This window comes from Prionailurus bengalensis, chromosome B3, assembly GCF_016509475.1.
Source record: "Prionailurus bengalensis isolate Pbe53 chromosome B3, Fcat_Pben_1.1_paternal_pri, whole genome shotgun sequence".
In the NCBI taxonomy this organism is placed as follows: domain Eukaryota; kingdom Metazoa; phylum Chordata; class Mammalia; order Carnivora; family Felidae; genus Prionailurus; species Prionailurus bengalensis.
This window is the reverse complement of record NC_057355.1, coordinates 120,454,711-120,468,872: the sequence shown is the minus strand read 5'-3', so window position 1 is coordinate 120,468,872 and position 14,162 is coordinate 120,454,711. Positions and strand designations below refer to the sequence as shown.

The 14,162-nt window shown below is 38.6% G+C and overlaps 1 protein-coding gene across 3 annotated transcripts; it reads right to left on the bottom strand.

The window, feature by feature from the left end:
* Positions 1-320: 320 nt before the first annotated feature.
* On the bottom strand, positions 321-14,145 carry FCF1 (FCF1 rRNA-processing protein). Of its 3 annotated transcripts, none has more exons than XM_043556634.1 (8): positions 14,079-14,145; positions 13,705-13,772; positions 11,867-11,938; positions 11,120-11,268; positions 7,020-7,092; positions 2,595-2,682; positions 1,305-1,399; positions 321-600 (listed from the first exon to the last, which is right to left on the bottom strand). In XM_043556634.1, exons 1-8 carry the CDS (start codon positions 14,079-14,081, stop codon positions 552-554), a joined length of 597 nt encoding a protein of 198 aa, XP_043412569.1. In that variant the 5' UTR covers positions 14,082-14,145; the 3' UTR covers positions 321-551. The 3 variants fall into 3 exon arrangements, with proteins under 3 accessions (XP_043412569.1, XP_043412571.1, XP_043412570.1); XM_043556636.1 differs by lacking the exon at positions 14,079-14,145 and adding an exon at positions 14,012-14,036; XM_043556635.1 differs by lacking the exon at positions 14,079-14,145 and adding an exon at positions 13,903-13,994.
* Positions 14,146-14,162: the final 17 nt, after the last annotated feature.

Genomic DNA, 14,162 nt, shown 5'->3' with positions numbered 1-14,162 from the left:
ACCGAAGTCGGACGCTTAACCGACAGAGTCACCCAGGTGCCCCAAGCACCTATTCATTTTTAAAGATTAAGCCAAATATTACTCCTCTAGCCTTTTCTCCCTCTCCGTTCCAACCAAGTAGAAAGAAATCGCTCTTTTCTCATATATAGGTCTATTCCCTCTGACTTGTAACCTGGCAACACTATATTTATTCATATACATGTTTCTCTTTTCCCCTATAATATCAGTGTCTTGCTGGCAGGACCATACCTTATTAAGCACCTAGTATAACCTTAATAAATATTTGTTGTGTAGATCAACATAAAATACCAAGCATCAAATTATGTGTGCAATCATCTGATTTATAAAAAGATGCAACAAAATTCAAAATGATACAAAATGTCAATTTCAAAACAACATCAAAAGTGAGTGTATTCAGCCATACTCAGCTCATAACAGAGCAAATGGGTAAGAAGGAGAATAATTCCTGTTACAGCGTATTGCTACATGAACTGGCAACAGAAAAAGTTGGTAAAGGAAGGCAGAGGAACTCTATCTTTAGAGTGTTAGAATTAGAACCGAGGGGCTCCATAATCATCTGGCATCCGCTCAATGTTGTACCTGATCAGGACAAAAAAATTAACACTGGTAAGAAAGGTGGGTCCAGAACCCACCTAAAAACCCACCCTTTACTGACTACAACACTGTCATCTTCCCACTGTGCATCCTTTTTGTCAGTGGGAACATTTCAAAGGGGTGTCATAATAAATGATGTACAGCAAAATGCTGACTTTAACATATTATCTTGATTCTTCAAAGTCAGGAAGTTAACAAGTGAGGGAACCAGGCACTGAGTCGAGGTAAGCCCAATTCCTCAGCCCATTCTTCCCACTACGTTGTACTCACTCTTCCCACGTTGAAAAGCATTGACATGGGAACATCCAAGCAGGATAAAGACCGGTTTTTGTTTTTTCTGATAAGCTTTTAGTTTCCCAGAAAAAGCGCTAATCACAACTACTAGGCTTTCAAAAAAAAAAAAAAAAAGATATCTCTGGCCAAACAAATTAGCTTAATTTAAATTACTGCTTTGTATTTAAAGCACATCTATTTCTTCTACTAGTCTTATTGTAACAATGCGAATGGCTCATTCCTAAATCCTAGCTTTATCTTTTGCCCTCATTCTTGTTACTTCATCTCGTTTCTTCAACTATAACTACGTAAGCATTTGATACGACAATCACTTTCAAATCTTCCTACAACCTGACCTCATTTTCAACTGATATCCACTATATACTTTTAATCACTTCCCCAAGAGACAGTCTCACCTATGGTTAGAAATGTACATGATGGGAACTCCAGGGATCTTCCGGATCCTTCGTTTAAGGTCCCGGTCAACTGTGGCCACGATGTAACACTTGTGCTGTAATGAGAGACACCCATTGAGTATTCACACGTTGAGTGTATTACTTTGTGATACTGGATAATGGTACACTGGCTAATTTGGAGAATTACTCATATTCACAGTAAAGAGCAAAGAAAAGGTGATAACAATTTGTTGAGTAGCTACTATAATCTAGGAGCTCTTACTTACAAAACATATAATAATAAGTTACCTGGGGATAATGTAGCTCTAAGAATCTTGAGGGGAAGAAGATAGAAAAACTATTCAAAAGCTGCAAATTGGTTTTTGTCTCACAAGTGGAAGACATTTAGGGCATGTTTAAGACAGACAATTTCTTGTTTGGGAAACACCCCAAGAGACTATGCAAAGGCAAGTAAATGTGTTAGATTAGAGGGCATAGCTTTCGCCTTTCCTGGAATCTCTGGGATTGGGCCTACTCTGAGACCTCGTAGTGGTGGAGGTAGGCTACTTCCTAGCCATGAAGCTATAACAGGGTCTCCAGGACGAGTTTGAGCCTAGCAGCTCTGAAAGCAACAACATTTAGCTGCCAGTTGTATCATATTTTACTTCCGTCATACCCAAATCTCTCATTACGTTTTGAGAAGAGTTGTAGCCTGGTGTCAGTTGTGCTGTGGGAGATTAAGGCAAATGCTGTCTCTACCCATGGGATGGAGTCGCTAAAGGGATGGAAGTGTGGTCACTAGATGAAGATGATTATCTTCAGCAAAGAGGGGCTCTAGAAAGGACAATCAATAGCAGAAGTTTTTGTGGTGCCGACAAGGAGGCCAGAACGGAAGACTCAAAAATCTAGTTATTCCAGGGTCCTTGTAAGACAGCACCCTGGCAGACTCAGATGTAACTGAAAAACCTTCATGGTTAGGTACAGTGGAAAGGAATAAAATTCCTGCATGGGGAATAATGGAAATGGATTATGTTTGATTCACAGGGAGGTGAAACCTGATATCATATGTACATTCATTCCCTTACAGCATTTTATGGAGACAACTTGTGGAATAAAGAATCAGTAAGTGCCCCAAATCACGCACCCAATAAACATAGGTGCTGAGATTTGAAACCCATGTGTCTCCTCCCCAAGCCTGCGATTTCTCCATTACAGTTACAGTATACATTTCCAACTCACTTCCTTAAGTAAATGAGGACATCCATGCTTCCTATGAAGGGAAACACAAAGTAAATATTTAAATGATGATACCTGAGTTACTCTCTGTACTAAGCAGTCATCTGCATAGGTTCCTTTGTGTGTGCATGGTAATCGTTCAAATCTTGGATCCTTGGCAATCCTAAAAGGTTACAAAACTGGATTAACAAAAATACTCAGGCAATTGGGTAACTTTCTAAGTCTTGATCTGTGAAATAAGAGTGACTTGATCCATGTGGCGATTTTAAGGCCCCCCTCTCCTCTTTCAGCTTATCTTCTAATTGGAAAGACAACAGAAAGAGAAGGGAATTAAAACTTACTGCCAGCTGGTACACCTTAGGTCATGTAATCTTCACAAGACTCTGAATTATTATATTTCCATTTGACAAATGAGGAAGCCGATTGAGAAAGATTAATTTGTTCAAAGTATACAACTGGGAGAAGCAAGGATTCAAAATCAAACAACTTTAACCTAACCATTTCCTTTTTAGAAGTTGTCTTCCACAAATGTGCAATAATATAGGCACAAGGATGGTCACTACAGCACACTTTAAATAGTGAAAAACTGGAAATAATCTGAATATCCATCAGCAAGGGAAAAAGTTAAATACGTTGTGTTGCCCCATCCTGTCTAAAAAAAAAAAGGAGGTAGAGCTGTCTGTACTGATATGGCAGGACTTGTTGAATTAACAATCTCAAAAAAATTCAAATTGCTGAATAAACAAAACAGGTCATGGAACAATATAACTGTATGATTCAATTAAGAAAATATAACTCGGGGCGCCTGGGTGGCTCAGTCGGTTGAGCGTCCGACTTCAGCTCAGGTCACGATCTCACGGTTCGTGAGTTCGAGCCCCGCGTTGGGCTCTGGGCTGATGGCTCAGAGCCTGGAGCCTGCTTCCGATTCTGTGTCTCCCTTTCTCTCTGCCCCTCCCCCATTCATGCTCTGTCTCTCTCTGTCTCAAAAATAAGTAAACATTAAAAAAAAAAATTAAAAAAAAAAGAAAATATAACTCTCTTTCACTGTTTTTCTCTACATTTGCATTGTCTTAGAAAAAAAGTCTGGAAAAACATACACTATCTATTAACCCATCTCAGTTGTCACTCTTAGGGTAGAAAAATGGACAAAGTATGAATATACAGGGGGACTTTTACCTTTTATTGTATGTATATGTTTATCTCGTTTGCCATGAATAAATCAAACATGTTACTTTCCTACAAATTTGAAAAAGAAAAATCCCAAGTCTGTGATTCTGAGAGCCATGTTCTTCCTATTATGTAATAATGATGTGTCACAAGCTGAATAAAAATACAAGGCAGCATATGGGTACCAAGTGTAAGAAAAATACTCCATGTTGCAGTAGGTCGGAGCTAAGTCACTGTGGATTTGGTATACTTTGAAAAAAATTACATGGAGATTAAACAAAATGAAGACAAAAGAACATTCCAAGCAAAGTGAAGGCAGGCACATTCCAAACAGGGCACCAACCATCTATAAAATGGCTCAGTGGTGTTCAGGGAAAAGTGAGCCCATGTTTCTGGTGAGAAGAGCGTTTATGCAGAGGAGAGGAAAACAGGGCTGGGAAGACCTGCAGTGACACTGCCAAACTGCTCTCCAAAGTGACTGTCCACTTTACACCCTTAGGAGAATCCTCACTGCCCCCAGTCTTAACTATCCGTGGCATCGTTAAGCAGACTTCATTTCTTGCCAATCAGCTGGGTAGGAAATGATATCTCCTTGCGAATAAGGATTTTGCCCTTGTCTCATGGATTTGTGGTTTTTTATAAATTTTGAAAATAAGCCCCTTGTTGATTATATGCGTTACTAATATCTTCTCACTATCTGTGGCTTGTCGTTTCACTTTGTTTATCCTGCTTTTTGTTAACCGGTAGTATTCAATCTCAATATAGTCAGATTAATTCGTTTTCCATTATGGTTTGGACAGAAATTCCTGCCCACGCTGAAATCACTCAGATGTTCTCTAGATTTTCCATAAAAATCTAGATACTTAATCTACCTGGAATTGATTTTTGTGAAAAAGGTGAGATAAGAACCCAGTTTTCTTTCTTTCCACAGGAATAATCAATATTTTAATAGTTTATCACTTGCCCATTCATCTAAAACACTACCACTCTGATACATTAGGTTCCTGTTTTTCTTTGCCTTTAAAAAAGTTAGCTTTATTAGGTATAAGTGAAATATACTAAAATTCACTGACTATACACGTAAAATTTGATTAGTTTTGACAAATTGATATATTCACATCACAATCTCCACACCTGAGATACAGAACATTTCCATCACTACAAAAAGTTCCCTGTGTCCCTTTGCAGATGCACTTTTCTCACGCTCAGCTTCAGGTACTGGTCTGTGTTCCATTAGTATAGTTTTGCCTTTCCTGGAACTTCATTATAAATGGAATCATACTTCTGGATTGACGGGAATGTTCTATTTCATGACTATGATGGTGGTTCCATAACTGTACACATTTGCCAAGCCCATCACATTATACAATTAAACTTGGTGAATTTTATAGTATCTAATTTACACCTCTAAATGGTCACACACACACACACACACACACACACACACACACACACACTCATTCATTCACACACACACACACACACACACACACACACACACACACACACAAATTCACTGGTATATCTTGGACCCTGAATGAGTCTTTCACCCAGGCATGATTTTGCAATATTGATTTGCAATATTGATCATTTGGAAAATAGCGATTCAGTGAGTCACACAAATCTTCCAAATGCTGACACATATAGTTATACAATATCAAAAAAATCACACCCAACACCTTCACTGGTCTCAACAGAAAGGTCTTGAGTATTGGGAATGTGATAAGCTCATGGTTTTCCAAAACTCTAATTTTCACTTGGAAGCCTGAACTTTCTCATTATGATACAGTAAGCTGTTTTCCTTGAAGTGACAGATTCACTGCATTAATTTTCGAGAAACTATCTGCTAAACACTAAAGTCTGAAAAACCAGTGTTTGTCAGTTATTCTTCACGTAAAAATGACACTCTATGAAAAAGCAGCTGGTCTGGCTCACAATTCCAACAAGCACACAAGAGCTGCTCATTGAGACAAGCTTCAATCTTTGGTAAGCAGCCGAAGTGCTCGAGGCATACTTGCTGCTTCATCACAAGGAATACCAACATGTACCCTAGGGGCGAGATGTAACAAAATCAACAAATTTTAATACTTCATCAAGGATATTCTTTAAAAAAAAATTTTTTTAAATGTTTACTTATCTTTGAGAGAGACAGAGAGAGGGAGAGAGAGAGGGAGAGAGAGGGAGGCAGGAGGGAGAGAGACTGCACATACGAGCAGGGGAGGGGGCAGAGAGAGGGAGACACAGGATCTGATGCAGGCTCCAGGCTCCGTGCTGACAGAAGAGAGCCCGATGTAGGGCTTGAACTCACGAACCGTGACATCATGACCTGAGCCAAAGTCGGACGCATAACCGACTAAGCCACCCAGGCAGCCCTCATCAAGGATATTCTTAAGTGACTATGGGTTTTTGGTTTTTTTAGTAACCTCTACATCCAACTTACAACGCTGAGATCAAGAGCTGCATACTCTACCAACTGAGCCGGCCAGGTGACCCTGGGTTTTTGTTTTTAAATGTCATGAGTGACACTGAAGAATAATACAAAGACTACTAACATTATTTTGGTCCATTGCCTTGATTGGCACTAAGGCACCAGCATTTCTGCCATCAGTACAAATGTCAGCACAGTGACAAAGAAAATGTCTTCCTACTATTGTGAAAATAGTATTGTTAACTCCTTGCAAAGGTCTTTGGGACTCCTAGGGGTCCAGGAACCATACTCTGGGAACCACTACGTTTAACTCAAGTGTAGTTTCTAGAGTAAGCTCAAAACCTAGAATGTGAATACTTTATGTGTGAGATTCTTTTTTTTTTTTTTTTTTGAGAGGGAGGGAGGGAGAGAGAGAGAGAGAGAGAGAGAGAGAAAATATGAGCATGGGAGGGGCAGAGAGAGAGGGAGGCACAGAATCTGAAGCAGTCTCCAAGCTCTGAGCTGTCAGCACAGAGCCCAACGTGGGGCTCGAACTCACGAACCATGAGATCATGACCTGAGCCGAAGTCAGACACTTAACCAATTGAGCCACCACTTTACGTATGAGATTCTAAAAGAGATATCTAGATAGCAAACTAATAAAAAAAAGACACTTTCTAATTGAAAATCTAGAGGAACTTAAAAAGAGGCCCACAAGACCACTATGACTAAATAACTTCATTCAAAAAGCTTCAGCTTAAAAATCTCTAGCTTTCACATGTTTGCTTTCTTGATCATAAATAGTTAACTAGTTTTGTATGATTTTTATTTAAACTAATTATCCAACAAATCTTTGGACAGCAAACAGATGGAGGATGGTTAAAAGAGTCTTCAGTATAACAAAATGTAGACCAGCTCCTTCCTACCTTAGAGCCACTCGATACTTTTGCCCCAACTTCTCAATTTCAGCCATTACACAGTCAGTTATACAAGGGATACCTGCCAGGGGAAAAAAATATACAGATTAATAACAGAACTTGTAAAGAAACTGGTTTTACTTTCCCTGAATTACATCCCATTGTAAGTCTTTAAAAGACCCATAAGGCTTCTGAAATCACAGCAGAATAAGCATACTGAAATGAACAATAAGAACCAGAGGTAAATAAAATCTCTATTGATAAAGAAACTAGAAAACTCTCCCAGCCCCACACCACTTAAAGTGTCATAAATGTATCTGGGAGAGATTAAGTTGAATTCCCGTCATTCTTTCTATATTCAAATAAATTCTAGATGGGAAAAAATTTAAATGTGAGCCAAAAGAAACCATGAAATTAATCAGAAAATGTACATTTGATCATATCAAAACAGAAAACTTCTGTTTGACAGCTGTCAGTCCTATTAAAATAAAAACAAACTAGGAAAAATATTTCTACACATTTTTCAAAGGGCTACTTTCCTTAATATACAGAGACCTTATAATGATAGCTTAAGTTATGTGCTGATTCCCAGACACTGTGCCAAGCACTTCACAAGGCTTATCTCATTTAATGTTCAGAATAATACCTATCAGGTAGCATTATTATTATTACCATCCCCACTTTATAGATAAGCAACCTAAGGCACAAAGAAGTAAGCAGAAGCAAATGGTGAAGCCAAGATTTGAACGGAGACTGTCAGGCTATCAACTGGATTCTTAACTACCATGCTACATTTCAGTTTATACACTTCGGGTCATAGAGGAAGAAATACAATGGTCAGTGAGCATAAAGGTGCTCGATCTCACTCCTAATTAAAGAGATATAAATTGAAACAAAATTTCACTTTCTTCCTATTAGAGTGGCAAAGACTAAACAAGGAAAATACCCAATACTGAGGAGACAGGTATTCTCACACTAAGTTCGTAGGTATAAAAATATGGATTACCCTTTTAGGGCAATTTTGCAACACCTATTAAAAAATATATACATACCCCTTGATACTGCAATACAGCTTCTAGAAATGTATCCTAGGGGGTGCATGAGTGGCTCCGTAGGTTAAGTGCCTGACTCTTGATATGGGCTCAGGTCATGAGTTGGAGTCCCAAGTAGGACCCAGTGCTGACAGCGTGGAGCCTGCTTGGGATTCTCTCTCTACCCCTCGCCCCTTCTCTGTCTCCTCTCAAAATAAATATTTTTCAAAAATTACTCCACCCTAACAGAGATAAATTCACACGGATATTCTCTACAGCCTTATTTATAATAATGTAAAAACTGCAAGTAATCCAAATATCTAACGGGATATTGGCTTTTGAAAATGATATAAACAATACTCTGTAAGCTTAAAAAAGAATGAGGTCCTAGTGGATACGTACCGATACAGCAAAGGGTTCAAGATATATGTGTTCAATGTAAAAAGTAAAAGGCGAAAGATTTATTCGATCTGAAAAGAAACCAGAGTATTGTTCAGTGTAAAAAGTAAGAAGAAATGGATGAATAAGATGTGATCTAGGGGCTCCTGGGTAGCTCAGTTGGTTGAGTGTCTGACTTTGGCTCAGGTCGTGATCTCGCAGTCTGTGAGTTTGAGCCCCGTGTCAGGCTCTGGGCTGACAGCTCACAGCCTGAAGCCTGCTTTGGATATTGCGTCTCCTTCTGTCTCTGCCCCTCCCCTGCTCATGCTCTGTCTCCCTCTCTCTCTCTAAACATAAATAAACATTAAAAAAAAATTAAAAAAATTCTTAAAAAAAATGTCATCTAGCCATACAATAGAATATTATTTGATAATGAAAAGAAAGAGGCTTTAACATGGATGAGACTTCAAAAACATGCTAAATGGAAGAGGACCAAATATTGTATGATCTCATTTTAATGAAATGTCCCAAATAGGCAAATCTATACAGACAGGATGCAAATTAGTGGTAACTAGGGGAGGGAGATTTGAAAGGTTGGGGATGATGGCTAAGGGGTTCAGAGTTTCTTTTTGGGTAACACAATGTTCTAAAATTGAATACAGTAAAAGCCATTGAATTATACGCTTTAAGTGGTATGTGAAATATATTTCAAAGCTGTTAAAAAAGGCACAAATATAAATAGTAAATAATCTATGATCCATTTTCAAAAATAAACAAAAATTACCTATAGTTCAGAGACTATATATGAGTTTTTAAAAACCGCCCCTCTCCGCCTGGGTGGCTCAGTTGGTTGAGCGTCCGACTTTGGCTCAGGTCATGATCTCACCGTTCGTGAGTTTGAGCCCTGTGTCGGGCTCTGAGCTGACAGCTCGGAGCCTGGAGCCTGCTTCGGATTCTGTGTCTCCCTTTCTCTCTGCCCCTCCCCCGTTCCCACTCTGTCTCTCTCTGTCTCTTAAAAAACTGAATAAAAATTAAAAAAAATTTTTTTTTAAAAACTGCCCCTCTCTGAGAAAAGGCATTAGAGGAAGCTTTAATTTTTTTATGCTAGATTTTTTTTTTATAAGTACAGAGATATTTTTGGATGTGTACAAAGTTAAGGAATTTTCAAGTGAAGTACCATGTCCAGAAGAAAATCAGTAAAATGGAGATCTGAAATCAGACAGTCATGGATTCAGAGAGCAATACGCACCTTGAGAGGATCAATGTCAGAGCCATACAGCAGTGAAACAAGCAAGGGCTTGCTTCTGGAGCAGGAAAGCAGGCCCAGGAAGATGACTATCAAGAAAGGGAAGGTAACAGGGAAGAGGACTCATGGACAGAAAAGACAGCTGATGGAAAGCTAACTTATCCTCCCTCATTGGAACATCAGGCAGAAAAGGGACCAGGAGCTATGGAAAGGTCAAAGGGGCATCTTCAAGGGAGGAAGAGAATAAAAGCCTTCCTTCAGGTATAAAGGCAAATGAGGAACAATTAAGTAGCCAGAGCTTTAAAAACAGTTAAAGAATCTCCTAGGTAACTGAATTTGTATTGTTCTTGAATATTTCTTCAAACTTTGCTTTGGGGTATTATGTTACACAGAAGACTGGAACACAGACATCCATATGAAAAAATTGCTGTTCCCCGATGCTTTCCCACCCCACCAATTCTAATCCTCATAGACCACTATTTTACTTCATTAGCTGTTTTTCTCATTTGATGGTTACCTTCATATCTTGATATAATAAGAATATGCAGTCACTTTTATGTTTATTAATTTTAGGGCATTTGAAGAATGCATCTTACATCACATTCCTCACCTCATCTTCCCAACTTATTATTTTTAATAAATCTATAAACAAAATTTACATTACTATAAGTCTACAACTATTATTCATTATATAGCATCTTTTAAAAATTAAAGAAGGAGGTGAAAATTTTTTCCTTTGATTTATTCTTACGGCAAAGCATAAGCCTAATATTCATTTGCACCTTTAACTAGATGACTGGAAAATATATAAACATAAACCCACCACAAAACGCAACAGATCTCACTATTAGGAAGTTATTCCCTTGTACACATGGCTTAGAGTTTCTTCTTACCACTCACGGTGGTGAAGGAAGATCACTTGAAGGAGGGGACACCTAAACACAAGGGAAATCTACTAATGGTAAACTGCATACCAAGGTGTAAATAACCTATTCTAGTCCTTTGTGGTACAAATAAACCTATTCCAGTCCTTTGTGGCCAAAATGAATAAACCAGCATCACTTCTAGTTCTGTGATCACAAATGGCAAAATACCTTATTTAGCTTTTCCACACTAGAGTGGAATGGAGCATGTTTCCTCCTTAATGTAAAATAATGTAATAAATTTTCATTTAGCCAAAATTTTAAAATGAACTCTAAAACAAAAAATTCCCATCCTATGTTCAAAATTGATGTCCACAACAATGGTCAAAGCAGGCTAAGTGTTTTCTGAATTGTGAAAGTTTAATTGTTCCCAGTCAAATCTGCATCGTATTTCAATTTACTGAAAATGGTCATTGCTATGGTGAGCAATGGCTAGAAATCCAATTAACTAGGACCCCATTCCCTTCATGTATTTGGGTAAATATAATTATTCTCTAAAACATCAGAGAAAGGCAAATGTATGATACTCACACTTGGCATACAGACAGTCCATCATTGATTGTACTAAGTCAAGTTTGGCTTTAATGGAAAAGTTGATAAAGTTGGTATCAACCAGGATGTGGTAAGGTGGGCCCAGCTGTGTGTTATATTGGAAGAATAAGCAGGAAGGATGTTGGGGGCTGAGGGAAGAACATACAAAACACAAAATAATGTCTACATTGATATTTTGATATTAACAATGCAAATGAAGTCTCTGCTTCAAACAGTTTGCTATAGATTAAGCTCCTTTTTCCTTATTCATTGGAAATAAATCCTAATAAATCTTGTGATGATATATCCATTGCCAATCTAGGGCAAAATGAGAAAATAAGGAAAATAGGATGAAGTTTCATCAAGTGTATTTATTTAAAAAGGAATGACTTTATTCTGAAATTCTGTCCTTACTGTTTTTGGTGATACATTCTTTCATCAAAATGCTGGTGTATTAGACAACAGCAATTGTTTCTTTTCAAAGATCTTGGGGAAGAAAAAATTAATAATTTTAGATCTAATCCCCAAGATTTACGGGAAATTTATTGCTCCACGAAATTGGAATTGCTACATGTTCACCAACCACTGGAGTTGATACATGTTCAGCAACATGACTTTCATTTGCACAGTTGTGCCAGATTTACAAATGACTGAGCAAATCAGCTCAGGGAAAGCCTGGATTTCTAACAGTTCTATGGTTCTAAAATGTCTCTTCTAAAGGAAAACTTGAAAGTTTTGATTACTTACACTTCTCTTTCCTTGAGTGCACTGGGATCTTTCTTTTCTTTCTTTTTAGGTTTCAATCTATCCTTCTCTTTACTGGAAGAAAGAGAGCAAATTAAGTGCAAGAGAGAAGAAAAAAAAATCAGAGCAGTTATAACCTCATGCAAAATTTAAAGTTTCTGAGGTGTTGTTTTTGTTTTGTTTTGGTCTACAGAGGAAATTCTGCTTTGTAACTTAAAAAAAATTTTTTTAACATTTATTCATTTTTGAGAGAGACAGAGCATAAACGGGGGAGGGGCAGAGAGAGAGAGAGAGAGAGAGAGAGACAGAATCTGAAGCAGGCTCCAGGCTCTGAGTTGTCAGCACAGAGCCCAAGGCAGGGCTTAAATCCACGAACCATGAAATCATGACCTGAGCCAAAGTTGGATGCTTAACTGACTGAGCCACTGAGGTGCCCCTGCGACGTCTTTATGTTTATATCAACATAAACTTTCTAAGCACAAATAACTGTGTGGGAAATAGGCTGGAAGTAACATAATCAGTTAAACACTATGAAATTTAAAAATCTCTAGCCAATAATCTATAAAAATTGTCAATGAGTAAATAGACATTATACTATTATCTATTATTTCTTTGTCAGAAGCTCTTCATATCAAGGATCAAAACCCACTTCAGTGCAGTGGAGAAACAGGCTGACATTTACCTTCTGAAGACTCAAATGTTCCAAAAGTAAGAGGAAAAAGTTTCCTCCATATGCCTCTTATAAAAGGCTAAAATGTAAAAAAATACATACATAAAATTTACCCCTTAACCGCAAATAAAATATTATCAATGAGGCAAATTCCCTAAAAATTACGTAATAAATACAAACCAAAGGCTGAGAATACAATTTTCTTAAATGTTTATTTTGAAAGAGAGAGAGTGCGAGCAGGGAAGGAGCAGAGAGAGGGAGAGAGAGAATCCCAAGCAGTTTCTGCAATGTCAGCACAGAGCCCGACATGGGACTTGATCCCACAGACCGTGAGATCATGACCTGAACCCAAATCCAGAGTCTGACCCTTAACCAACTAAGCCACCCAGGCACCCCAGAGAATACAGTTTAATAACTCTGAAAACCATTCCTTTGTTCAAATGCTATTAAACACGATGAAGACCAGTCTTTCTTTTCTTTCTTCCCTTTCCCTTCCTTCCTTTCTTTCTCGTAAGCTCTAGGCCCAATGTGGGAGTGGAACTCATGACCCCGAGATCAAGAGTCCCATGCTCTACTGCTTACTGAGCCAGACAGGCACCCCGAGACCAGTCTTTATTGAATAACTTTGTCTATTCTTCACGAAGCAGGGAAGCTTACAATAGGGAACATGATTCCACTCTCCCTCAGGGGTGTGGATTCTGCTATGATTTATAAAATGGAGAAGTCTAGGTGTTTTCCTACTCTTTCTTTCAGAACTATTTGAGTGGCAGGTGCTGGGGACACAAGATAAACATGGTCTCTGACCTCACCATCTTTCAACCATTTCAACAAACATTCCCCCCACCCCTGGGAGGAATGTAGTAGTGTAATGGCAAGAACATAAAAAGATAATCCTACCAAGCTTTCAGGAGGCTTAAATGTGATATGGCAGATGAAGTATACAAAAACAGTGGCACAGCGAACACTTCAGAAATGTTTAGTTCCCATCCCCTTCCCCAGTGTAATCGCTCAGGATCTAAATGGCTGTTACACACTTTCCTAGTATCCTATGCTATATACATCCAAGACACAATACTTTGAAACGTAAGCACAAAATAACAACAAAAACTTTTACTACTTATCCCCTCCTAACTCTGCTATCTTTGGATATAGATTGATTCCAGATACTCACAGCCTCTGATCTCGGAGACTAAGCATTCGCTTCATGGTCGCATACTTTCTTGCTTTCTTTTGCTTCCCCTTGAAATAGAAATTTTACAGTTAAAAGAGCTGGAAATACATTGCATCTTCTTGAGTTTTTGCTCGTCTTTTTCCATCCCTTTCCCTTCTTCCCTCAAACACCCAGCACCTCTTATCCTCTGTGCCCCACCTGGCCCTCTCCCCACTCGCTAGAGCACAACAGGCACCGCTCAGAGCGGTTTAAGAACTACAGTCAGAACGAAAATAATTAAGGGTAATGCGGAGGAAATCTAGCTAACTGCTGACTGGCTCTATCTCCACCCAAGATGTGGTCTGACAAAGTCTCTTCCCGGACCCTCCTCGCACCATGTTCACGCCGCACTCTTGTTTCTTCCGGAATCACCAACGGCGCGACATTTTTGCGTCATCCAAATACTGCTTCCGGCAAAG

Bases quoted from the DNA above. Each gene is read 5' to 3' on its own strand.
- FCF1 (XM_043556634.1), bottom strand. The intron at 7,093-11,119 runs GTGAGTATCATA...TTCCCCTGGCAG, and splicing joins GGACTGTCTGTATGCCAAGT to GTATCCCTTGTATAACTGAC. The intron at 1,400-2,594 runs GTATCATCATTT...CTCTCATTACAG, and splicing joins TAGTACAGAGAGTAACTCAG to CACAAGTGTTACATCGTGGC.